This window comes from Empidonax traillii, unplaced genomic scaffold (genome assembly GCF_003031625.1).
Source record: "Empidonax traillii isolate 1590-97213 ecotype Southwest subspecies unplaced genomic scaffold, ASM303162v1 scaffold8:size5222938, whole genome shotgun sequence".
Classification (NCBI taxonomy): Eukaryota; Metazoa; Chordata; class Aves; order Passeriformes; family Tyrannidae; genus Empidonax; species Empidonax traillii.
This window is the reverse complement of record NW_020955201.1, coordinates 1,726,635-1,753,509: the sequence shown is the minus strand read 5'-3', so window position 1 is coordinate 1,753,509 and position 26,875 is coordinate 1,726,635. Positions and strand designations below refer to the sequence as shown.

Genomic DNA, 26,875 nt, shown 5'->3' with positions numbered 1-26,875 from the left:
ATTTCTAGTGACCTTAGAAGTAGTATTCCTCTTTTTCTTCCATATTTAAAGTTCAAAAGTGGGCTATTGAAGAAAATTAGTTTCTAACAGAATAAGGGCAGTGTAAAAAATTGTACTTATCTCCTTTGTTATGAAATCAGTTGATCAGTAAATATCATATATTTGGGTGTATCTTATTATTTAGTACCTGTAATAGTATTTGGTCACTTAATAGTACCCAAGACAATGTACAGGACAAGGAAGAAATTCTAGAAGCTGTGCAAGGAAGAGTTCTGAGGAAAACCAGAGAAAGCTTATTTACTCAAAGTTTTTTCAAGCATTTTTGATATCACCTATAGTATTACAATATGACTAGATATGGCACGTAGTGCTATGGTTTAGCTGGCACAATGGTGTTGGTCAAAGGTGGGACTCAATGATCTTGGAGGTTTTTCCCAACTTTAATGATTCTATGATTAGAAGATTGTATCATAGTCTCTTTTCACTTCTCACAGGAAGTGAAAGACATTCCACCATTTGGATACCTAAGATGGGCAACAAGGGAAATGGACAGAAAGCCATACTCACTAGGTCCTACAAAAATAAGGAAGGAGTAAATTCCTTAATTCCAGAAAAGGAATTTCCTTCCTTCCCTCTCCTAATATTTCTGATGTACTTCCAATGTGCAACACCTGAGCTCAGAATGACAAAAGCATAAAATTGGAAACTCAAACTCTCATGAATATGGACTTTTTTCCCTTTTCTTGTACTACTGCATCAAGAGATTTCACAAGTTGTAAACAGCAGCAATAGAAACACACTTCTATTGCTGAATGTTACAGCATCTAAAGCAATCCTACCCTGGGCCACTGTCAGCCAGGCAGCACAATTTCCTTAAGAGAGGATGAACTACAAGGGATGATTGATTGCAGACAGGTTTTTCAACCACCTTTGTCTCTATGATCCAAAACAATATGAGCCATTAAACTGGGCAACAGAAGGTGTTGCTTCTTTTTCTCATTCATGTAATTCTGGCTTTCTTTTCCAATACTGAGTTGTTTATTTTTCTCTCTTATATTGTAATACTGCATTTTAAAAATCAAATTCAATTCAACCTTGAATACTAGCAACTATATATGTTCCCTTAATTGTCAACAACTAAACAATAATGAGTGTAACAAGTATAGAAAAGGACAGCAGACATAAGAGGGCATATCCAATTCATTCACAGTTTAGTTTTGTAAACATTTACTACATGTTATATATGTCATGCTCCTTTGAAGAGCTGGGGCTTTATGAGTAATCGTGCTCTCATACTTAATCAGAACTGCATGGAGGTCAGTGTAAAGGTCCATCCATCTGAAGCAGAACTGGAAAGTATATTAAAAGTTAACTGGGAAATTATTTCATATGTAACTTACAGATTTTAAGAAGCCAAATTAACACTGTTAGTGTCTTGGTATTGTTGAAAACAGAGCATGTCAGTGAAGTGACTCACATTATGTTGAATATTTCTATAGAACAGATTTCTGAAGTTTGCAACTCAAAACAAATAAAATGTGTAACTTGCATCATGCAAAATAAGCCCACACAAGTACAAAAGACAGAAGGCGGGACAAACCTGCTATGCCTATACCTTTTCTCCTGCTGCCTATTTCTGATGAGGAGACTACAGAAGAGCCAAATCCCAGAAGTTTTGTTTACATTAAGTGTGGTCATGTCTATTCCATAATGCAAATCTAGACTTTGTATGATTTCATTTTAAACACTAAAGAAATTATGGAGGCAGTCAGCAGTTCATTGTAATAAAAAGCAAAGAATGCAAACTACAAGCAAGGGTGATACAACATTTTAAAACCCTCCCAGTTATTTAGCAGACACGATACCACCACATATCATTTAATATGTACTTATTTAAAAATGAAGTGATGAATATAAGCAGGAAACAAGTTTGCATGCATAATACTCATACACAGAACTTTGAATGTAAACTACAAGCAGTTGCCAATATCAACAAAACAAGCAGGCATCAGGTCTTGGTGTGTTTTGATGGGGATTTTTTAAATATTTTTTAATTTTCTGTGTGAAATTTTGTATATGTGAAAGGGAATTATACAGCACTTACTACTGCCAGACACAATATTAGCAAACATCAGACAGCTTCAATGCACAGCTCTGTAAATGCATCTCATTTTCAACCTCCAACATTCTTGATGAAAGTCGAGGTCACAGAACAGGACATTAGAGCCCTTCCTTTGTGTGATTTAAGCTCATGGTTGTGACTCACAATTAAACAGAGAGCACTGTCAATAATAGTGGTAAAGTAACACATCTGGGGAAAATTTCTCCCCTCTGATCTTCACAGCATAAATAATGCTTAGTCTGTATATGTTCCAAGTGCAGGACTCCCACTGAGGTTTCATTAAAAAAACCAAAAAACAAAAAACCCCCCCAAAATTCCCCAAAAAACAGAAAACAGAGTACAGAATATACAGCATAGATCTACACCAGTGATAAAAGACTTGCTGCATGAATTAAAGAACAACTTTGCCCTTAATTTGAACTCAAGCTCTTCCCTGCTTCCCCATATTCCATCTGAAAGATCCATGTGTAGTTGTGTTTTTCAGTCACGTTGCAAGTGTGACAGAAGAGGAAGCACACTGCCTCTGATGGCTAATATGAAACACGTACTTTCAATGAAACAAACCAAAACCATTTGGTTAAGATCACTTGATGAGAAAAAATCTGTTGTGCACTTCAGTATGATGTTGTATATACTCTCAGCAGAAAGAATAACGCTGAAGGTTCAATGTAAGCAGAAGAAAAGCCTCTTCAGAATGCTGACGCATTACTGTATTTTCAGTACTTAATACCGATTTTGTGTGTGTGTGATGAAAGAACTATTGAAAGCCTTTTCATTAAAAAGATGATAGAAAACTACCTTATACTATAAAATTCTGCTAATATAATTCTTACTGTGCTCTAAATACAACCATAGGGCTTTTATTTTCCAGCAAGGGAATGTAATACCCCTCCTGCATCAGAGCACCATTTGCTGAGCAACTTTACTGTGCATTAACAGAGTAACTTTTACCAAGTTGTGCTCATATAAATCAACCTCTATGTTTTTTTGTAACCCACCAGAACTGTCTCTTTATTCTCCTACTTTTCCAAATTTGGAAAAAAAAAAAAAAGAAAAAAGAAAAAAAAAGAAAAAAGAAAAAAGAAAAATAAAAATCGATCTCACGGGAAAAAAAATGCATTTGACATACATAAGCTTCCAACAGTTGGCCTACAAAAGCTACACAAACAACATGTTTTTTCATCATTGTGAACAGTCTCAGTAAGTGAACAGGTCAGGTACAGATCCTGCTGTGTCAGGGTCTACACCAGCATGCACTATCACTAAACACCAGAGAAACACACAGGGAAATTTTAACCTAAAAGCAACAGGAATACCCTGGCAAACTGTTCACATGCCTGCAGTAAGCAAGTTAAGCAAGACAACTTTGACTTGTCCCAGTTACAGAGCACTAAACCTGACCACTGAATGGGTGTCAAAGATTCTGACAAAAAGAATAATGGCTTATTAAACACTATTATTGAGAACAAACTAGTATAGTTTAACAGTAATCATAGTTTAAGATAACCTTTAGAGCTGTCAGAAATTATTAAACATTGTTAATATATATAATTAGCTGTTTTCAGCATTCATCTCAGTCTGAGAAAAAAATTGCTAAGATAGCTATTAGCATGCTTAAATCAAAGTTTTACAGAAAACTGGCCAGCTTGCAAAATTCTGGGGAAAATTCACTTCTGAGTATCATTTACAAGTGAACTTCACTTTAAGCACTGACACTTGCTAAAAGCCAGAAGAAGAATTCAAGATTCCACTCTAGGATGGAATTTTTGAACAGAATGGAAAAAAAGAAGTGAGTGTCTCTTGCACAAGGTCAGTCCCTATCCCAGAACTTGGCTTTGGAGTGTTAGGTTTTGCATGGAAAAAGTTTAGGTGGATGGGTAGGGGTTAATGCTAGAAGAAAGGGAAGATAAATACACACTTCCTACAGAAACATTTTGAGTTTTCAGTAGATTGGGGGGGAGGGGGGGGGGAGGGAAGAAATCAATATATTGACTATCAACATCTATCAGTAATAATTTGAAATCCATTTCCATCATAATATTTTCACCTTTGATGATATATTATTAAAAATACAGCCTCATTACTATTATCTGCATCATATGGCAGAGATTTATTTTTATTTCTAAAAAATATATTCTTAGCACCCATACTTTAATGTGGAAAAAGCCTAAAAAAAGGATAAAAGCCATAATTGGAGTACAAAACACCAAACGACATGCACCTTTCATTATAACCATTGGCATGTGACAACTCTAATCAATTCAAGTACAGTGATCAGCTGGAACTTATGCCTGTATAATAACAAGCCTAAATAAATAAGAAATAGAAAAATAATATTTGAGAATATATGAACTCAAAAAACGAGTGTGATTGAAGGCGCTTGCAGCTAAGGCACCTGTGCTTATTTCCTCTTAGGAAGCAGCAGATGCTTAGGCAATAGATGCCCTGGCATCTTCCTCATTAGAACACACCAAACCTCTCAGAAATTCTTGAAAGACCAATTCAAACAGGTTTTCAGATCTATAATTTTAAAAATCTGATAACAGAACCTTCAAAATTAGCAATGCCAACACCACAGAGAGAGCATAACTGCCCTAACCAGTCTGTCCTTCAGTTGGGTCAGACAATCTGCAATTAGAAGTCTCTCTGAGGTCCTTTAGCAGCAAGAGTAAAGGAGCAGGAGTTCACATGGGAACAAAAGCATTAAGAAGATACAAAAATGCCCTTAGAGAATCAGTGAAAGTCAGATTCATAGTCTCAAAGTAGGCACTGGAAATAAGAAAAAAAAAATCCCAATATTTCATAAGACAAAAGCCACAATATGCTCGCTGGAATGCAGGGAGAAAAAGAAAAGTATCATGAAATTTGGGGGGGAAAAAACCCTAGAGGTGTGAGAGAAAGAAACTGTATAAACATCAGTATACCCAAAGTAACCTGTGCTCTTATTAATCATAATTCTAAAATGATAAAAAGACTCTCTTTTGGAGTGAAACAGTCATTGCTGTCACATGCTTCATTATGGAAAGGATTTGTGTAGTTTCCTTTTTGCAATGTTCCACTTGTTTTACTTTTCAAAGCCCTCTTACAGCAATTACCAGGCACTACAGTGCCAATCCACATTTAAAAACTAAGAGACATCTTAGGAAGAAAGAGGTAAGGAGTTTTGCTCCAAAATGTTTTAATATATTAAAAAGCTGAAAGTTAAATAAAGCAAAGGATAGTAGCTTTATTCAGAATTGAAATTAAGAGGTCAGATTCCTTTGCTTTATTGTTGGCAAGTTTACACCAAAATTATTTGTAATACCTTGTAGAAACTATAAACATGTCATATTCACAGCAAATCCCCACTTCTATTAGAAAAAGGTGCTTCACTCAGAGGGTGGTTGGGCACTGCAACAGGCTCCCCACGGCAATGGTCACAGCACCAAGCCTGACAGAGTTCAAGAAGTTTGGACAATGCTCTCAGGTACATGGTGTGACTCCTGGGGTGTCCTGTGCAGGGCTAAGAGTTGAACTTGATGATTCTTGTGGGTCCCTTTCAACTCAGCATATTCTGTGATTCTATATTTGAAGCAAAATTTGGACTCTAAGCCAGTTGTGATGGTTCAGACTTGGCTCCCTGCCAAATGCCTAACCCCCCACTAGCAGCCCCTCTCTTCCCTCCTTTCTACTTCCACCAAGGCAAAGGAAAAAGTAAATTGAAAAACTCGAAAAAATCAAGTTAGTTATATAAAAAATATATTTTATGTATATTACAGTTAAGATGCTATGTACACAGCAAAAGGGAATCCAAACACCCCCCGAAGGGATAGGGAAAGGGGAAAAAGGGACAAAAGGAAACAAAAAGGGACACCGAATAGATATGCACAATCAAACCCGAGAACTAGTAAAATAATTATTAAAACAAATCTCACCATGTCCCTTAGAAAGCAGGATTGTAGACACAGCCAGCACTCTCCAAGCTTCCACGTGGTAAGCCAGTGGATGCTGCAGGCCTCAGCCTTAGATAAGCGAGACCAATGCAGGAACCCACTGCTCCTGAACTTCGGCAGAAGAGAAGAGAGAGAGAAGGCTTCTCCTTCCTTCTTATTTATACCTCAATTTACGTAAAAATTGTATGGAATACTGGGAACACTGCCCCTTCCTTGGTTACAAACTGGTAACCAGGGAAGGCCTAGATTAAAACCACCACATCAGTGTTAATAGTTTTGAGGTAAATTTGTGCCACTTTAATGCTTTTTATCACCTTTATTTTAAGTCAAGGCCCTCTTCGGGGACATTAGTAGTTATACTCTCTTGTGATTGCTAAAAAGAAAAATACACCCTATGTCTCATTCTCTTTGATTTCAAGTGGATACAAGGCCATGCATGGGTACCCAACACTGCTGCACACATACTTTTTCATCTGTTTTGCTTAAACAAGCAATGAATTCATTGTCACCAATGACCTCATTAGCATAGACTTACCTGCATCTGCAGTATAAAAAGTGCTCCATAAAAAGAAATTCTATTTTATGTCATTAATCAAGACTTTTAAAGCTACTATTTGATAGACAAAGTGAACTAGCTCACCTTCTTCTTATTTACTGGTAGAAATAGCTTGTCTGTCTGTTCAAGAAGACACCAGTGATGTTGCTTTACAGGATACACTGATGTAGTCAGACTTTGCTTATGATCAGGTAACGTTATTTTTATCCTGGTTCTCCATCAAGCTACTTTAAAGAGGAATTTAAGTTCTTTCACACACTTTACAAGCCTCTTTCAAAATGTGCACTATTTCCATTTGTCAACTAGCATGTTTTCAAGGCAATCCTGCTGGAGGCACAAGGTCATGGATTCTCCCTCTCTGGAGACATTCCCGTGTAACCTGTTTTAGGGTGACCCTGCCTTGGAAGGTGGGTTGGATTAGATGATCTCCAGAGGTCCCTTCCAACCCTAAAAATTATTTCTTTCTGTAACAAATAGGAAGAAACACAGAAGAGTATAATAAAAAAAATTCTACCATGAGATAAAGATTACAATATATTCTAGCGTATTTCAATAAGTACCCACTAAAAAGAGAGCCCTAATTTGGGGTCAGCATTTCATAGTGAAGTAATCAATCAGAAGACTGTTGCAATGCTACTTGCTAAAGCACACAAATGATCACCTGTAAATTATTTTGAGGGTGGGACTTTTGAAGCAGGGAGCGACGCAAACATACAAATGTGAATTTTGGCTACAACTATAAAGGAATAGTAACAAATCTAGTAAAATGTACCCGTGTAAAAGTAGGGCCTTTGCTCATGCACAACTCTGCATGAGATGTTCAATCTCAGATCCTCTAAAGTTTCTTTTACACAAGTTCAAATGTCTATTCTGAAACCACCTGAAAAAGCACTAAATAAAATACAGAAAAACTGAATAATTTCACACTTTTTTTTTTTCCTTTTTCAGCCAATTTTTTTCAATGCTTAATGGGTTCAACATCTGGTTTTTGAGACTGCGTCTTTAATGTATGCAATGTTTCATGCCTGTAAAGGAACTGTTTGAAGTGAAGAGAGAAGACTGAAAAAATTCAAATCATTGGCTTCCTTGATGTAGGACCAATTTATGTGCATTTTAGTTAATAAATTTAACTCCTGGCAGTTTGAAATGTCAATTAACTCAAAATAAGTCCCATTAGATAGTGCAGACACTGGATTCTCCTGTTTGACTCTGGTTTAAATGCACATGTAATTGATTGCAAAACAATCACTATTAAAAAGCACAGTATACTGTCACTGTTTGGAAAAAAAAGAAGTTTCATAAATGAAAAAAAAAAATTGTCTTTTTAATTCACTCATACTCTGTAATTCTAGCTCAGATGTATTTAGTTTTATTCTACAATGTACTGAACAAACATTACTGAAATTACTCTACCAAGACGCCATCAACAAAGACTGGATTTTTTCCATATGGAATAAATACTGCTATCGTTTTACATATGTCTTTGCTTACTTTCAGTTCTAAATATAAAAACATTGTAAACAGAAACAGGCATAGAAGAGTTATCGAATCCTGCTAGAGCCAAAACCTGGACACAAATGTAACATCATAAGGCAAACAGGTTTGAACTCAAAATGAAATTCCAGGACTCCAAGTGCTATAGAAAGCAGATGCTAAACTCAAAACACATCAGTGCTTTTTCATCAAACCTTGGGGTTTGCTTTGGGTTTTTTTTGTTATTGTTGTGTTGCTTTTGTTGGTTTTTTTTTTAAGTGTTCACAGAAAACTAATTTGCCATTTTGACAGCCCTAGTATGTAAAGCCTGGACAAAAGAGCAACTGTAAGCGTTGAAAGGCTACTTCCTACTCCCAACTAAACAAGAACAAATATGTTCCCAAAACTCATCCAAGCAGCTGTATTTCAAAAAGGTTCTGTTTCATTCTTAATTTGGAAACAAAGGAGAGTGCTTTGCAATGTATTATTTGCATTACTCTAATAATATAGAAATCAGATTCTGTGCCTGCACGTACAAAAGCTTAGACTGCAATTTGGCAGACTAGATTGTATTATCATGTGTTCACCTTTTTTCTAACAGACCTTTTCTTCATGGAAGTAAGATGCCAATGAAACATTTCAAGAAAGACAGAAATTACACGTCACATTAAAGTAAGGGAAAGAAAGAGTTCTGGCTTCAAACTGCTTGCTGTTTGTGCTTCATGCAACACGTGGCAAATCACAGACTGGTCAGTCAACTCCCTATAGCTCAGGACAAATGAATTTGTAGATGGCTCTTAGTAAGGATTCAATTCTGACAGATCCTCGGTAACCGCAGTGGCAAGAAAGATGCTTCTAACTTCACTGCACTCCTCAGATTTTACAATGGTGTTTTTACTTCAACAGGAGCATCCCCATTTGCACAGACACTACTTTTGAGTTGGTTTTGTCGTGCTTGAGAGAGCTCTAAGAACAAACTGCTGTTTCATTTAAAGTCCCGCTTCACTTTCACTGCCCTTCTGTAGTTAAAAATATATGGAGGAAGGACAGAGGGGCCAGATGTCTCTCTAGTCAGCTTGTTAAACACTGTAGCAAAGTTATTACTGAAAGAATATTTAAAGGAACTTACCAGTAGAGAAAATAAGAACTGTGTTGTCCCAAAGACCATATGTTTTCAGAGCATCGGTAAGATTTCCTACAGCTTCATCCATAAGTGTCACCATCCCTGCATAATGGCGCCTCTTTAAATCTTTTATGTAAGAATATGGTTTCACATATTCTTCAGGGACCTCAAGAGGTTCATGGACAGACTGAAAGGCAAGGTAGAGAAAGAGGGGCTGGGGTGGAAGGGACAGAATGGAAATTAGTTGAACTACGTGCCAAAGTTACTGCAGTAAAAGCAGACCTGATTCATCAACAGTGCTGGCAGTGTGTTTTGCTTTCTTCTACATCTTCTAATCCCTGCACATAAACGAATAAAACTTTGAAAAATTACTTCTCCAAATCTGTGGAAAAACATTAGGTGTATCTTTTCTTCATAATACATTTGTGAACAATTTATTTCTACTAAACTTCTCACATTAAATTTTCCGTTCTCTCCTTAGAAGTGCAAACTACTAGCTAAACCATTTCTAAAAACTTATTAATTGTATTGTAATAAAAGAAATGGAGATCTGTAGCAGGCCAGTGCCATGCAAACAAAGATGACCATTTTTACCAGCACTTCTTCTCACATTTAGCTCTATGCACCTTAGTGAATAGCGCTGAATTACAGTTCAAGTGCAGGTCTCTCTCTCTTCATATTTCAGTCACATTTTTTAAAACATTCCTTAACACTGAAGTTATCAGAGTAACAGCTGCTGACTGTACCTTCTCAGTTTTATGATTGGCTATAAGATCTATTGCTCTTTCTGTAAATAAATTTGTGGAGTACACATTTTTAAATCCAGTTGCAACTTCTTCTCCATCTCGGAAGTCCAGAGCACAGCGTGTTACATTTTTTGTTTTGATGAGGACACAACGGTCATGAGTATAATAATCCTCACTGCCCAAAAGATAGCCTAGAACAAGAAAAGATGTGAAATGAGCAGGCCAATATCGTATCACAGAAACAGACACAGCAGAGGCAAAAAGAAGTCAAACATAAATGTCAGTACTTCAGTGGTTTTGAGTTGAAGCATGAATTCAACACTGGACCACCTACAGAGACACCCCTGACAGTTCTGAGTAGCACAACATTAAATACCTCATAGATTTTTCATCATTAATGCAAGTAGTAATTTCAAAAGAAATTAAACATTTTGAAAGCAGTTCCAAGACTTCATATTTATAATTTGATATCAAAAACATTAGCAATAAACTAATGCACTGATTGCAAAGGCAGCTATCTAGTCTGTGTACTAGTCTGATTTTTGCTGGTATGATTTTGTATGTTTGTATTTTCTATTTGAAAGTTTGGAATTTCTAAAATTTATTTATTCAAAAACACTCAAGTACAAAGCATGTTTTATGTCAGCTGCAAAGTAATTTCTGATCCATTGCTGACACCAGGTGGTGAAGAAAGGACACTACCATTCAGAGATACCCAAAAGAAATCAAGCAAAAATTCTACAGGTGTAGATTTGCTCCTACCTAGGGCTATCCTGTGGAGCAGGATAACGCTACCCTTTCTGTTTCAGCTATTACAAACAAAACTTTTTAAAATTCTTTGAATATCACAAATTACTACTACTTACTTGAATTTTTATTCAGCAGCTTCAGATAGTTATTTGTGCAAAACGTATGTACAGAAAGAAGTAGTTACCTTAAATACCATATAAATGTCTAATATATTTTTGGGAGGAAAAAATGTGTTTTCTTTCAAAGCATAAAGACTGACTTTGTGGGCAGACGGCTTACATCAGTGTATTCAGAGGCACAAATAGCATTTTTTTCCATTTTGAAGGGCCACTGGGGGACACATTCTATCAAGTGTGGCATGGAATCAAATGCTGCTAATCAATGCCTACTGGAACTTTATTAACATTGTAGGATATTGAACTGTTACATTCCCTGAAAAATAATGTCCTATTGGGTACCCAAAGACCATACCCAGTGCCAGCATGTGTTCAGGCTTGTGCATTAAGTGCTTGCTCAGTCCTAGGGTGAGATTTCATGACGAATGGCAGCCTACCTACATCTATGCCATCAAAAGATCCCAAGCTTCTGTGAAGGGATGGGAGGAAGCATATATGTTTAAGCAATGAGCCATTGTATTCTGATCCACATATATTAGCTTAATTCAGTTGTGAAAACTATGAACGTAAGCTCCCTGAAGACTCAAAGGAGATGAACTACCTAAGGGAATTGTTTTTCCTACCTAACATTTGGATCAACATTGTCTATAGAAGGCACACTGCACAATCTTGCTCTTCATTTAAGGTTTGAAAAGAGCAACACAGGCTTCTGCACTGAAGTGAACGATTTTGAAATTCATGATTCAATTAAAGTGTCTTGAAAACAACCAAGTGGACATGGACCACTTTGCACTCAGTTCTGTGCAGAATGAAACGCAGAGCAGACAGCCCAAGTCACTTAATATCTGTGACACTTGTGCACAACTAATAAACTTCCAATCAACACTGGGAGAGGAGAGCAACACTGTAAGAGGAAGAATGAGCAATGGGTAGCTACAAGTTGCTCTCTAAGTAGTGGACTCACACATAAACAATCTATTTTTTTATTAGTCTGAGAGTTTGACTTCGTAACTTGCAAGCTTTTTTGCATGCTGCTTTATAGAGGTTTTCACATCATTCTGTCACCAGCTCTGGAAAATCAATGCTACACAAACGGACAGTAATCTCCATTCCCTGCTCTCCTGTGCTGCTGTGTGGAAGAGGTAGAGAACTGGGAATAAAGTTAAGCTTGGGAAAGAGGGCGGGGCGGGGGAAGATCGTAAGAGCAGAATACCTTATTTGGAGCCACACGATAATTATAGTATTTTCTTCAGTAAGTTGTTAAGTTTAGGCAGATGCCTAAAGGCATTATTTTAAGCAGTTCAGAAACATTCACACCCAGGTATTGGTGTACTTATAAACTAACAGTAAATCTGTTGTTCTTAAAAGAATGTGGCAGTTTTTTACCCTTTTTAACACTGCATTTATTGCCCACGTTAAATCAAACCATTACCGAAGTAAGTATCAAATCCTCTGCGAGTTGGAAGGCACTCTTTCCTGTACATCCCTAAATGCCACTTCCCCACCATATGAGTAACATATCCCGCCTCTTGAAGTAGCTCTGGGAGGAGTTTCTCATCCAGTGGCAGACAGCTGGGCTGGCATGGCCAAATTATCTGGTGTTGTAAACCTGTGTGGATCTAGCAGATAAAAGAAGCATGAGAGATCACTTATAATGAAGCCATGGGTTCCCATGGGTTAATTTATAACCAGGCCCAAAAGGACATACAGCTACATCAGATGTTAGCCTTAGTTTTAGGGGATCCTCTTTTTACTGATGTAGCACTGAGGAAGATGAGGAAGCTGCAAGTGGAGGGCAAGGTGGTATGGAGAAAGACAAGAAAATAGCACTGCAAGGGTTAACATCATCTTCCCAGGCATAAATCAAGTGCAATTAAAAAAAAAAAACCAACCCAACACCAAAACCAAAAAACAAACCAACACAAAACAAAACAAACCCAAAGCTTATAATGTTTTTAGCTAAAAATCCAACAGGTAACAATGACACTTTGAAGGCTAAGGACAACATCTTAGCATGGAGTTAGAGATATTAAATGAGATGGAAATGGTCAAAAAGGCACATGGCAGTTGAAGCTATCAAGCTTTCGCCTGTATCAGAGAACAGGAAATTCTGTATCAGAAAAGGATGATAAAAAATTGCTCTTCTAAAAGGATATTATATATACACATTTTTATACTTATTTGCATACTTTAAATGAGTGTGAGCACCATAAAAAGTATTTGGATATGGGGATGACCCAAAGTTTAGACACTGCCTAGGTCTGACCTTTAATAGTTCAAGTTAAGCTTCCAATCTTAATAAGTGGTGGATTTTGTACCTCTTTACAAAAGCATGGCTGACAACAATACTTCAAGTAGTATATTGTGCTTGATATAAGGAAACTCTTCAATTACTGTGTACTATAAGCTGAATTTTGTCAAATCTTGTCTTCTCCACTATAAAAAAAAGGCACTACCCTAAAACTAGGCCAGCAAACATACAGAAGTTTATAATACAAGTAAATATACAAGTATAATACAAGTATAAATATCTTATTTATTTACTTAATATTTCTATTAATCTGTGTGTGTCAAAGAACAAAACCTTCAAGACCTCCTAGAGCACAAGATACCAGATTTGATAACTCCACGAAGCACACCAGTGTAGCAAGCTCCATGATTAACTTTTAAAGCATCACTTTAGCGACACTCAAAGTGGCTTTTAAAATAAGCCCTGATTTTACACAAGTGAGTAAGGCCCTCTTATAAAGGGCCTGTTAGTTACCAATTTTCGTTGAAATAGGAGGTTTCAAAAATTATAGTATTAATTTTATATTATATATAAAATTATATTAAAAATATTTTTTAAATGCTGTGTTACAGAAAATATTGTTAATATAGAGAAAGACACACACTAGCAAAGTACTTTAATTTCTCCCACTGTTCCTGGAAAACAAGAACAAGAAGAGGAAAGTAATAGTTAAAAAAATCTACAGCTTTCTTAGACGAATACCATTGCTCTTTTTTCTTACAGATTGCAAGGTGACTATCAAAATTCCAGCTCCTGATAGGACTAGATTTAGGTTAGTGTCTCAAATCCCTAGGTAATTGTTAATCATATCAATGGGTAAAACAAAGAAAAAAAAATCCCAACTGTTTGCTGCATAATTATTTCCTGCACCAAATATTTTTCTTTTTAAAAAAGAATATGTCCATTTTCTAATATTTATTATATTTCTAATATTTATCTTATTTGCAACAAGATCAACATAAAGATCATTAAATTATCAAGCCAGATGTATAGCATGAATTTAATCCAGATTGAACCATAGCTATTTCCAGGCCCACTTTTAAAATGAGTTGGAGCAATGGCCCATTTCTAGGTAAGCATGTTCACACTATGAACTGTATTTTAAAAACAGTCACAATGAAGAAATATTTTAGGTCATTTAACAGCTTAAAGAGCTGCTAAAGACAACGTAAATTACTTCTTCCTATTAATTGTTATTGATTCTTGGAGTTTCTAGGAATAGGACAAATGTTGCATTGAAAGCATATCACCTAGAACAACCTTTCTGCAACAAGAGATAGGATCCAATCATACAGAATGATGTTTATTTTCATTAATTAAGAGCAGTTTCTTTGGAAAATCACTACCATTAACATGGATGAGCAGAACTTTGAGAGAGAGAGGGGAAGTTTCTGAAATGCACTTAACCCGTTGTGATTTTCCTCCTTCCATCCATGCTGTATGGCCATGCTTCTTTCCTTCCACTCCTGCTTTTCCAACATTGCAACAAGGGCAGGAAGAGGGAGAATTATACCAGTGTTAAAAAGCCCAATCTTTATACCTGTGCAACTGAAAAAAGAAGTGGAAAAATCATGACTGTGACTATGAAGTAGCTGGGCATGTAGCCCAAGGATCATTCTGTGCACACTCCATCAAGAAGCACAGAAACATCTACGGTACCGTATGGAGGAGAATGTATACAGCTTGGGATGCATTTAAACCTGCATTGGAAAAGATGCTGGAAAAACTGAACGAGTGGTGCTGATCCACTTTTGTGTGCACCTCGACCATGTGCCTGTCCACTGGAGAAGTACCTAAGAGTCAGATGACTAAGGGTATCTTCCACTACAGGCTGCCATGCCTATTAATCCAACCTAAGCACAGAGAGCACCTCGGCTTCCCTAGAGCAGAACAACTTGTACTAAATCCACGTCGGCTTACTCTGAGTTCAAAAGACAAAGGTAAGTTAAGACTGCATATAAAAGTAGCCGGTTTCCACAGAGCAGTGGAAACCAGCTTCTTCCCAGCGCACCGGCACACGGGTCACATGAAGCACAAACTACATGGAGCGTTGCCAGAAGCAAGCAGGGGAGCAACACCTGCCATCCACCTGCCGACAGCTCGCGGAGCGCCAAGTTTGGTCAGCGGAGGGAGCCCCGGGGGCAAGGGAGGGAGCCCCGGAGTTTCTCCCGCAGATAGCAGCTCCGGCTCCGAGTGCTCGCCCTACCTGGTAGCGGCCGGAGAGCAGCTGGCTGCGGGACGGGGTGCAGAGGGGCTGGGTGTAGTAGCGCTCCAGGCGCACGCCGCCCGCGCCCAGCGCGTCCAGCCGCGGAGTGCGGATGGCAGAGCCGTGCCAGCCCACGTCGCCCCAGCCCAGGTCGTCAGCCAGCACCAACACCAGGTGTGGGGCGGGCGGCCGGGACGCCGCCGGGCGCGGCAGATAGAGGGGCAGGAGGCAGAGGGGCAGGCAGAGGGGCAGGCAGAGGAGCCCGCTGAGCGCCATTCCCGTGCCCGTCCACCCCACTATTACCGGCAGCAGGAACTGGGCCGCAAAGCCCGCCCCAGGCCTGGAGCTCCGCCCGCCGAGCGAACCGGGCGGGGAGGGGGCGGTACCGGGGCGGGGCAGGCCCGGACGCGCCTTGGCCGAGCCTGGGGGACGGGGACAGGGCCTGTTGGGGCTTTGGGAGGGTGAGGTTTGGAGTGAGTTGAGAAAGGAAATTGTAAAGTTGTTGCTGGGGTTGGCGGAGTATCCGACTCGCTGATGCTGGCAGTCCGTTCTAATTTTGACTTTCCTCAATTCTTACATTAAACACCCGTTTTAAACCACGGAGCCTTTCCCCAGGGGAACCAGGTAACTATGTTCAAGCTTGTGTTTCAAATAATCTGTGTTTTCAAGGAAGTCACAGTAGGAGGAAGAGGAGAAGAGGACATCGTGCTTTCAGGTACAAGTAATTGGGCTGTTACTTCTGCCTTCATAGGAGTTCATCCAGATCTAATATATACTGCTTACAGAGTTTACTCTGTGCGTAAGTGAAGTGAGACAGCTGCAACACAGACATGGCCTTGCTGCTTGCTAATGTGTGCTGCAGCCCAGGAAAAACAAGTCGCCACCGTCACTGAAGATGCAGCTGAGCTGAGCTGAGCAAGATGGAAATTATTCCTGTTGGAGGAACTCTCAGTATCAGCTGCACTCTTTCATACACACACACAGACACACACAACACACTCACAAATAAGACACCCATGTGTGTCATCCCTCCCTCCTCCCCCTCGACCTCTCTGCAAAACCATAAAAATCACAGTGCTTTTTTCTTTTCATTTTGCCTGTACAGATGAAAAACCTTGATCTAGGTCTGGCTCTAAAATGGTGGTCGTGACTGTTAGTTACCGTGTAGGAAGGAAGTGAAGCAACCCAGAAGCAGAAATAGCAGCTATGTCAACAGGGCTGTCTGTTTCTGCAAACCATAAAATTGCCTAAAGCAGTAATGCAACCAACCACTACTTTAGTTTTAATCTTGATGTAAAATCTAAGACCGTGAAAGGACAGAAATAGCTATCAACTTGGATCAATTTTGTTCATCCATGGAATAAACATAAATTTCAGTGTCCAGCTGAAGATCAAATAACCACGTGTTTCACATTTAGCTAGAATGGTGCGTACGTGTATTGCCAAATTTATACAGTCATTTGGTAACAGGTCAAAGAACAGTCCACATTAAAAACTGGTTTTCTTGGTAAGAAAGCCAAATACTGAGTATGCTAGACTCCTGACTACTTTGTTTTTGATCAACTACTTTCTTTTTGATTTCTCTTTATAAAGAAAGTTCATGCTTCTATGAATGAAGTCTAGTGGATAAGCCTATGAAGTTATTAGGCTGGGTTTTTTTAAATGCCACTGATTTCCCTGCTGGTTTGAAAACAACAGCAATGATGAGTGATGCCAGATTTTTTTCTGCAATGACAATATGCTATAGTCACAGCCAGTACTGTAACAGGAAGCAACAGTACTGTCCTAAAGTCAGTTTTTCCTGAAGTAAATTCCAGGATTGCTGGTATGTGACTATGAGTTGAATTTTTTAAATTGAGGTGTGATTCATACTGTTCAAAAGCAGCAAAGTTCTGATTTATCTTTTCCCTAGTTCAGGTCTCATGACCAGTCTCAGATGTCGCACTGAACTGTTTATTTGTCTAACTTCTTCCATGCCCTTATTACAGGTAAAGTTTCATTCAAAGTGCATTCCCATGGAAACCATTTTAGTTCATTCAAAATAATTACTTCGAAAATCTGCATAGTGCTGGTGAAATCAGAAATGGTGGATACAAATTTTGCAATAAAATTAATAATAGCTATTCACCAGTCATGTTTTCAAAGTTACCACGGTATTCTAGTGCAGCTGAACTCATATTCCCTTGTGTCAAGAGTTATGTGCTGATTATCCTACTCCACCAGAACAGGATAACCTGGTTGCCTGAGCTGACAGTTAAAACATTAAATGGAATTATCTGAAACATATACTGCAGATACTGCACATTCACAGTCTGAATGTTGCTGCCTGTCATATTTTCTAAGTATTTATGGTTTATTTTATATTTTGTTACTGGTTGAGGGAATCGGAATCCCAATCAGAAAATACTATTTACACCAGACAACATTCTCTTGAATCAAAAAAAATAAATCCCAGAAACTGTCTATGTTCAGTCTCTTGTGTTTCAGTCTACCTTTTCTGAATTTGGGGCTGAATAATTTGGATGCTGTTTTGGGGTCAGTGATTAATGAAGCCATTAGAGTGACACATAAGATTATGGTATCCATGTGGATTTATCATTCCATACAAAGCATGAACATGACACTTTTTCCATGGAAACTTGGAGCAAAAATTCAAATGGTAATAGTAACATTTAGTCTGATATGCAAACACTCTCTGGAGATGGAATAATAAAGGAAAATGAAAAAAAAAAGTATGTCTGAGAAAACAGCCTTTTGACATATCCTGGATCTGAGTATTTCAGAAAATTTCGTAGATGACCAACTGTCATTTTTTCCCTTCATTGCAGAAACTGTCTCCTCTGTTAGCTAATGGTGTTGCGGAAGACTCCAGAGAAGTCCCTGTCAAACTTTCTACCTTGATGTTTCTGTTTGATTGGTTAGAAGCCCTCTTAAAACTCAGATGTACTACTTAAAACATTCTTGCTCCTATTCACTTACTCTTGCTGTATCTTGGCACCACAAGTTTATGCAACACCGTATCTCAACGTGTAATGAAGTGACAGGAAGATACAAAAGCTGCTGAATACTTCCCCCATCTCATTTCTCCAGCTTTACCTTTTTTTTTTTTTTTCCTTAAAAGCCTTGAAAGATGGAGCTATATATGTGAATCTCTCTGTAGGGATGATTTGTAAAACTTTGTCTTAATACTGTTTCATTTATCTGTGTTGTGCAAGATGCTGCAATGTTGAGCTATCCTGATGAATACTCAGTAAGCTGATTTGGGTATCAGAGGAGTAAAAAAGAAGCTAGGTCAAGTAGGAAGCCCTTTTAGACCTATGATTATCACAACTATAGCACTTCTAATACAGACATTCTTAAGAAGTAACAGAATGTAACAAGCTCTCAGATACTCCATCTGTCTTACAAATGGAGTATCTGAGAGTCAGTGATGAACAGGAAGTTGTTTTAGTCTTCTAACTTGACTGCAGTAAAGAAACTTTACATTGCCATGTCCCAGAAGCATCATAACACATTGTCTGCTTATCTAAATCTTGAAATTAAATGAAAATTAGAATAATAGAATATGCTGAGTTGGAAGGAACCCACAAGGATCGAGTCCAGCTCCTGGCCCTGCAGAGGACAACCCCAAGAATCACACTATCCGCCTGAGAGCATTGTCCAGAAGCTCCTTGAACTCTAACAAGTTTGGTGCTGTGACCATTTCCCCGTGGAGGCTGTTCCAGTGCCCAACCACACTCTGAGTGAAGAACCTTTTCCTATATCTAACCTAAGCCTCCCTGACACAGTTTCATGCCATTCCCTCAGGTCCTGTCACTGGTCACCACAGAGAACTGTGGTGCCTGCTCCTCCTCTTCCCCTCACAAGGAAGTTGCCTCCCTTCCCTTCAGTCTCCTCTTCTCCAGGCTGAACAGACCAAGCGACCTCAGCCACTCCTCATACAGCTTCCACTAATTAGCCAAGGCTTGATCTAGGTGAGACTTGGGTGACAAGAGGTGTCAGTGAGAAACACACAAAGAAATCAGTGTCTGGATCTGTATAATACTACACTGTACAATAAGACAGGTCCTGGAGAAATTAGGATTTGGGAGTTACAGCTAGAAATCTTTATGAAGGGTACAGTTTCTGAGTGCACCCGACTATAGGAATTGTATCTGCTATTTTGCTCAGGCTGCAGAAAGCCTGTCCCTTCTGCTCAGTCAGACTGATTCAGTTGATGTGTTCATGAATAACACTTATTTCTTCCAAGTTAGAAAAGAAGTTACAAACCTGATTCTAACTTTTCAAACTGGGATGTGCAGGCATCATTGGAATAGTTTTGGCTTAGCAGACTTATTAGGAATGTATATGTGAAAGTCTGTCTCAGAGGGACTGTTGCTGTACACTTCAGATTGTGGTGTCTGCTGAATTTGCATAATCTTGGGAAATACTGAAATTCAAAACTGTGCTTTTAAGAATTGCTCTTCTCCTCCATACTCTAAATAAAACCATAGAGCATTGTGTTGTATTTTAGATTTCTGCCAGGTTGACACACTGGGAAAAAACGTCAACAGTTTGCCTTTAATAACACCTTTATTATTTTTAGTGGTTGATGGAACGTATTTCAATTCCTTATGAAGCATTCTGAGCAGAACTAGTGATATGATTTTAATGACGAGTTTGCTATTCATGTTGTAAAGAAGACAGGGTAAGCTACTTTACCCTGAGGGCACGCAAAGGAGGAACTGTTGAGTGTCAAGGAGGAGGAGGAACTTGCTATTGGACAGTATCAAGAGCACCTTTCTTGTATGCATAAATGCAGATCTGCCAGCCAGTGTGGAAGCAAGCTGAATCAATGACCTACTCATTCCCGGCCACTTTATGCTCACAAGTGCTACTGGGAAGCAAGTGCTTCTGCTCACAAGTGCTGCTGGTTCATCAGCTCTGCTCAGATCTCTAATGTGAACAGCCCACACAAGGAAGTAGGACGGTAAGACTATTGAATTTCTCATTGATGTATGGCAATGAGGATCTTGTGCTTAGTAATTAGCAAATCTCAGTAGTTCAATTCTCTTAATTTCATGCATATTAACAGCACTATTTCCTACTGCGTAATTTGCTGTATCCTCATCTGAGTTTATATTTTGGGACTTTCACCCTTTCTCTGAAGGCGCATTCTTGTTGGTTCAGTCAGCACCAGTGGCTCTTGTATAATTGTTGCTGGATAATTTTTACCTAAAAGTTCAACTTCCAATTTCTGTCCAACTTTGCTGAGTTCCATGGGAACATAAGCAAAAGCTAGACTCTGCTGAGCACCATAACTGAAACATCCAGATGTGGTATTGCCAATAACCTGAAAGAAATCACAAACAATTATCTTCATTTTCAAGATGCAGTGAGATTTTTCCTTAAAAAAACAACACAAACAAACAAACAAAACCAACCAAGCCAAACAACTACACATCTGTCAGAGACTGGATTCGTATCTCACCGGATTGTTTGATTGATGGGTCAAATAAATCAAGTTGTCTGTTTGGGGGAGGGAGGGTGTTTAGGCCTGGAGCTAACATGGCCACATCAATGCAGAGCACAGGGAAAGCCATATGGCTGGGCTGTCAATAAGGTCTGCCTGGTGGCCTTCCCACAACACACACCCTTTAAGTGGCTGTGGCATCCCTCGCTCTGGCTGGGGAGACAGGGAATGGCAGATCACTTAAGTTTGTGTTTGCTGGGTATAACAAATACTATAACAGTGCTTGCTACTTTCTGTAATCTGTTGTAATGTTTTGTGAAGTCGCATGTTATTTCTGTTAAACCCTTTTTGCCAAAACCCCTATTTTCTCACCAAATTAAAATCTCTTAGAGAAAAATGTGTAGTTTTTCTCCAGACATGAATTCAAGGTACCAGAGAATCAAAAGACTTTGCAAGATTTTGTGTAGGCAAAATCTCTTGACACCTGAAATAAAAGTGTAACACCTGGTAAAGCAGAGCTTCTAAACCGGGTTGTAACAATTTGGTTAATTTGTTTATACACTTCAGACATTAATAATGCAAGTTTAAAGCGTGTCATGCAGTTCAGAATATTCTCAGCTGAGAGTAGTATCACCAGAAACTGGGAAGTTTTTGCTCTTTGACAAAATACTCTATTCCTATTGCGTTTAGTCAAGTTTTCACTGGAACATACAGTGTACACATGCATATGTTTATTATCTACAACAATTGAACTGCCAGTGAGTGTTTCAATACATAATATATACTGCACTGTGGAGGCCTGAACTTTGCTGTTGTTTCATTTCTTTTAAGTGAACAGCAAAAGTGTTGTTAGGAGAATGGTGAACTTGCTAAAGAAGAAAATGGATGACAATACTTCAATCTGTTCCAAGCCTAGTTTCTGTGGCTTGGTAGCATTTCACATTTTCTGTGTAGATATTTGGTTAGCCTTTGCTTCCTGCTTGAAGATTAGAAAGCGTTTATCATAGCTCCAAATTGATCTGTGCTAGTAAAATAGAAATAATGCATTTACACTTGAAACACAAAGTTAGATTCTGTTCGTGGAGAATTAATATTGATTTTTTTAACAAATAGGATCTATAGTCCTTGCCTTGCTATTGTGCCACACACTTTCATTTCCCTCTGGATCAACATCGTCTGTTTCCAGGGTGAGATATACCAGTCGTCGTTTGAGCCCTTTTTCTTTAATCTGCTTCAGTGCTTGCTTTCCTATAAAGTCTGCTGGCTGAAAAAAATACAAGATAATGATGATATATGTTCAGGTTCTGCAAAAAGTTTAGAGATATAAACATTTAAATTTATCTTTATTTCTTTTCCTGTCATTAAGTATTCTGTATGAAATATAGATGAAATCAAATCTTTGACAGATAGTATCTTGGTATTGTTACATTGTGTGTTGGTAACTTTATTCAGTTTATTTTTTTTCCTAAATCTCAGTACTTTAATATCAATAATTCCAACACAGTAGAAATACCCATGTACTGAGATGTGTAACAATACTGTCTGCCCAGTTAAGATTATGAGCCAGAAGACTGTACATCATTTCAATTTCTATGAAAAAAAGGGAATTCCAACACCCAGATCCTAAAATTTGGGCCTCCCTCTGTGAACACATTTCCTTTTGATGCTGTATAACGCTGTGTGTTAGTTAAAGAGTAACACTATTGTTTGGAGTTCCCTTTTTCAGCTTGCTTAGAAAGGTACATGCAGATTCTCATATTTCTGGAAGCAGACTGCATAAATGCATGAAAAGTATGGGGACAATCATCAGCAAGTCTCCAAATCCTCAAGGGTGTACAGGACAGTATTTACTGTATGTGACCATGTTGAGCTAATTCCTCTAGCCTGATTCTATCACAGAATCATTTAGGTTGGAAAAGACCTCTAAGATTATTGAGTCCAATCTTTGACGAAACACGACCTTGTCAACTAGACCAAGTGTCACATCCAGTCATTTCTTGAACACCTCCAGGGATGCTGACTCCACCACCCCCCTGGGCAGTCCCTTTCAATGCTTTACAGCGTTTTCCGTGAAGAAACTTTTTCCTGATGTCTAATTGAAACCACATCTGGTGCAGCTTGAAGCCATTTCCTCTCATCCTGTCGCTAGTTGCCTGGGGGAAGAGGCTGACCCACACCTGGCTACAACCTCCTTTCATGTAGTTGTAGAGCAATAAGGTCTCCCCTGAGCCTCCTTTTCTCCAGGCTAAGCAACTCCAGCTCCTCAGCCATTTCTCACAGGACTTGTGCTCCAGACCCTTCACCAGCTCCATTGCCCTCCTCGGGACACACTCCAGCACCTCCATGTCTTTCTTGTAGTTAGGGACCCAAAACTGAACACCTCATTCATGGATCATCCTCAGCAGTGCTGAGTACAGGGGAACGATCATTCCCCTAGGGCTGCTGGTTGAAGTACTGCTGCTACAAGCCAGGATGCCATTGGCCACCTGGGCACACTGCTGGCTCACGTTCAGTCACTGTCACTGTTGATCATCACCCCCTGCTTCTTTTCTGCTGGGCCACTTTCCAGCCACTCTTTCCCCAGCCTGTAGCACTGCTTGGGGTTGTTGTGACCCAAGTGTAGGGCCTTACTGAACTTCATACCACTGGCCTTCATACCATAGCTCATCAATCCAGCCTGTCCAGATCCCTCTGCAGAACTTTCCTCCCTTCAGCAGATCAACACTCCCACACAACTTAGTGTCATCCATAAACTTACTGAGGGCACACTCAATCCCCTCATCCAGATCATCAATAAAGATATTAGGTAGTATTGTGGCCAGGTTCACAGCAATGAGCTCATTTTGCCTACCAATAGCTGTGAACCTGATAACTCACAGTTAAAGCTGAAGACTTAAAGGTAACTTAAATGCAACCCAGACAGCTTAGTTGGCTGGGTAGAGAATAAATTGGAAAAAGGAGCCATAGAAAAAAAGAGCTGTTATAAACATTTTGGTCCTGGACAAAGTTCTTCAAGAACCAAGGGAAAGCTCCTTTCAAACATCCTGAGAATTAGGACAGAGTATAAAATAGTAATCAAGCTGGATATCATTATTTCTATCTATTTCTATAACTGTGCATTTAATATTAGGAACAATGGCTTGCGAGTTCTACCTATTCATTTTTCTTTTAAGATATAGATCAAGCAAAACAAAATAATTGTATTCAACTAAACTGCCAGATACACACCAGCCATAGGCAAGAAACATAATAGCAAAGTCCTCTAGCTTTTCAGCCTTTGCTGAAGACATGACTAGCAGTGGAAGCTATTTTAAGGCAGTTGATCTTAGGTCTGAAGCAGGAATTATATTCATTGGATAAGTGCCTTAGAGAAAAGAAATTAAATACGGTTGAAGACTTCAAAAATACTATTTCTAGAAATTTCTTTCGAGATAATTCTGTGGAGAAGTGTTGCACTGTCAGAATTACAAGCAACACATCTTATACTTGGAATAGATTATTCTACAATGAGTTCATGTGTTCTTGCAGTTCTTCATGTTCACATATGTCTGTGTGTAGGCTGAGAAGAAATCAGTAAAGGCATGAAGAGTTTTTGCACTATTAAAGGTTAGGTTCTGTAAACAGTTGTGAAAAAAGCTTATGAACCAGTAAAGACGAGTTAGTCTGCAAATCAAGGTGAATCAACTGAAGATAAAGCAGACACTGTGCATAAGGACTACAGATGGCACTCTTTGGGGAAAGATAGCATGAAATATAGCTCAGAACAGAAAAAACTATGAGGATTCATTTTAGAATATAACTGTCAAGAGGCTTCTGTTAAATATTAAGCTAATATCTCAGATGAGACAATATTCAGCAATTCTAGTTCCCTGTCACTTTTCTACTATGCAGAAACATGTACAACTGTAGGAAATACCTACAACTAGAAATGCAAATAAGGCTGTATACCATAGCATGACTCACAGATTAAAATGCTTTGCATGATGAAGAGAAATACCAAGGAACTAAACAATCACTTAGCACTGAATAAATCCTTTCCTATTCATGCTAATGTAATTTCTGGCATTTAATCACAAGGAATGTAACTTTAGAACTAAATACAAGCATTCAAATACAATGTTATATGCCAATGCTACAGCTTAAACTGCACAGAATAGTTTTCTAAGGGAGGTGTGGCCAGTCATGTATGACATCTGCACCACTAATCTACCTAAGCCCTTCTTGTATGCAAACACCCAGCTCTAAGAAATTGACATGCTACAAACAACTGATGAATTACTTATTTATTTTGGCTCAAAATTCCTAGCTTAGTGGGTGCTTATTCCTTTAAGTGGCCCAACAAAAACACTGGGAGTGACCTAGGTGTTCATTTTATACAGATAACAGAATCATTGCATATTCTTTCTAACATGTTTCGTAGCCTGCATAAATTTATGGAATAAGTTATATGTTTTATGACCCTCTGGAAACCAAATGAAGTAATGACAGAATATGGCTTCACACCTAAATTTCAATTTGAATGGGACTTAGGTGGAGAAGTGCATCAAATAAATATGTTATAGCCATAAAAAATGGGGACTGAAAGAAAGGTGGGAAAAAAGTACTATTTCCCCCCTCTCAAATTCCTAGTTTCTATCCATTACTCCATCCTTTTTTCAGATCCCCAGGATCTCTGGCCCTTCTTCAGTAAAGTCTCTGCTCTTTCTTCTTCCTCCTCCTCCCTTTCTTGTGTGGAGTAGAGATGGCATGAAACACCAGGTTATGGAGTGGGATTGGTCACCACTAGTGTAGTCATTCCTCTCAGAAGAGGAGGGATATAAGACAGAGAGGTGAAGGAAGGGCAGACAATTGCAATAAGGGCAAGATGCAGGAATTCTTGAAGTTCAGGCTGTACCGCATCACGTTGGAGCACTTGATCCAGACCTGGATATCAAGTGCCAGGCATTCCACCCACTGAGCCTGCCCTTTACTGGATTTAGAAGCAAGAAGATTATGATGAATCATTTGCTGTAGTCTGACAAAGACAGATCTTGTTTTAGAGTCAGTGACTGTTTAAAAAACCCCAAACAAATCAAAACCACAACCAAGGGAAAAAAAACCCTCAGCAAATAACTAAGAAATGGAAAACACAAACAAATAGCTACAAGTGTTTGTTTTTCTGGTTGCCCCTACTCACTGCTTGCCTCTGTGTTCTGAGAGTGCAGTGTTACCAGGTCAGAGTAGTAGCATTTAATGAGAGTCATTTAATGATACAAATGACTACATATGCTGCAATGGTGCAGGGACCTAGAGTGCCAGCATGTACATCTATTCTGTCACTTTCCCCACCCTCTCTCTTCACCTAGTGTTGGCTGGTCAGGGCTCTGGAGGCCAACGGCAGGAGTAGTGATTCTGCTAGTGCTCCATTTTTGGAGGGTATGCTTTCTGCAATTAGGACAGTTCAAGATTCTTTTAGTTTTCTTTCTCCAACCTGTACTCATTAAATTAAAAAAAAAAAAAAAAGGCGGCTTTTCCATAAGAAGTTTTATTGTTTTGGGTTTTAATACATCAGGACATAGCACCTTAGACCATGGGAATACCATGAGTTGGACTGAAACAACTGAGGAACAGTTCTGGCAAAGTGGCCAGGAGGGAAATGATGACTAGAAAGAGGAGGGAATGAAACTGCAAGTCTAAATCTGCTACCAAAGGAACAAAAGGATGGAAGCATATGCTTAGAACTGCTCACCCTAGTTTCCCATGAGACAACAACTTATGTATAGATATGCTGGAGGTTAGACCACTATTCAAGGACTGTATCTTGTCATTTACCCATCTATGAGAAGCTGCTGGGCATAACACAGCTTTTATGCATAATGTCTAACAAAACAAGTACTTGTGTGTCTAATTAGTTCAATATTAAAACCACTAAATGTCAAAGTGATAAAAAAGAGGTAGTACTTGTAGTCTGAGGTGCATTTTGACAATGAAATTCAGGTAGTCTCTGACTACCTGAGTCAGAGGAGATGAGATGCAATTAGTGGTAAGCAGATAAGTAGATAAGCAGATAAGCAAAGGAGCAAGAAACAATGGAGAAGGTTTCAGGTTGGCATTGAAAAAAAAAAAAAAA

At 38.8% G+C, this 26,875-nt stretch overlaps 2 protein-coding genes across 2 annotated transcripts in view; both read right to left on the bottom strand.

The window, feature by feature from the left end:
* ARSB (arylsulfatase B) overlaps positions 1-15,590 on the bottom strand; it is a 66,758-nt gene extending 51,168 nt beyond the window's left edge. Inside the window, exons 1-4 of the mRNA XM_027883835.1 lie at positions 15,315-15,590; positions 12,251-12,437; positions 9,953-10,143; positions 9,213-9,420 (exon numbers count right to left, since the gene is read on the bottom strand). Of these exons, the coding sequence (XP_027739636.1) occupies positions 9,213-9,420; positions 9,953-10,143; positions 12,251-12,437; positions 15,315-15,590 (862 nt within the window). The remainder of the gene's footprint in view (positions 1-9,212; positions 9,421-9,952; positions 10,144-12,250; positions 12,438-15,314) is intronic.
* A 4,277-nt stretch (positions 15,591-19,867) lies between these two features.
* DMGDH (dimethylglycine dehydrogenase) overlaps positions 19,868-26,875 on the bottom strand; it is a 36,848-nt gene continuing 29,840 nt past the window's right edge. The window contains exons 15-16 of the mRNA XM_027882551.1: positions 21,896-22,030; positions 19,868-20,646 (exon numbers count right to left, since the gene is read on the bottom strand). Of these exons, the coding sequence (XP_027738352.1) occupies positions 20,431-20,646; positions 21,896-22,030 (351 nt within the window). The 3' untranslated portion in view covers positions 19,868-20,430. The remainder of the gene's footprint in view (positions 20,647-21,895; positions 22,031-26,875) is intronic.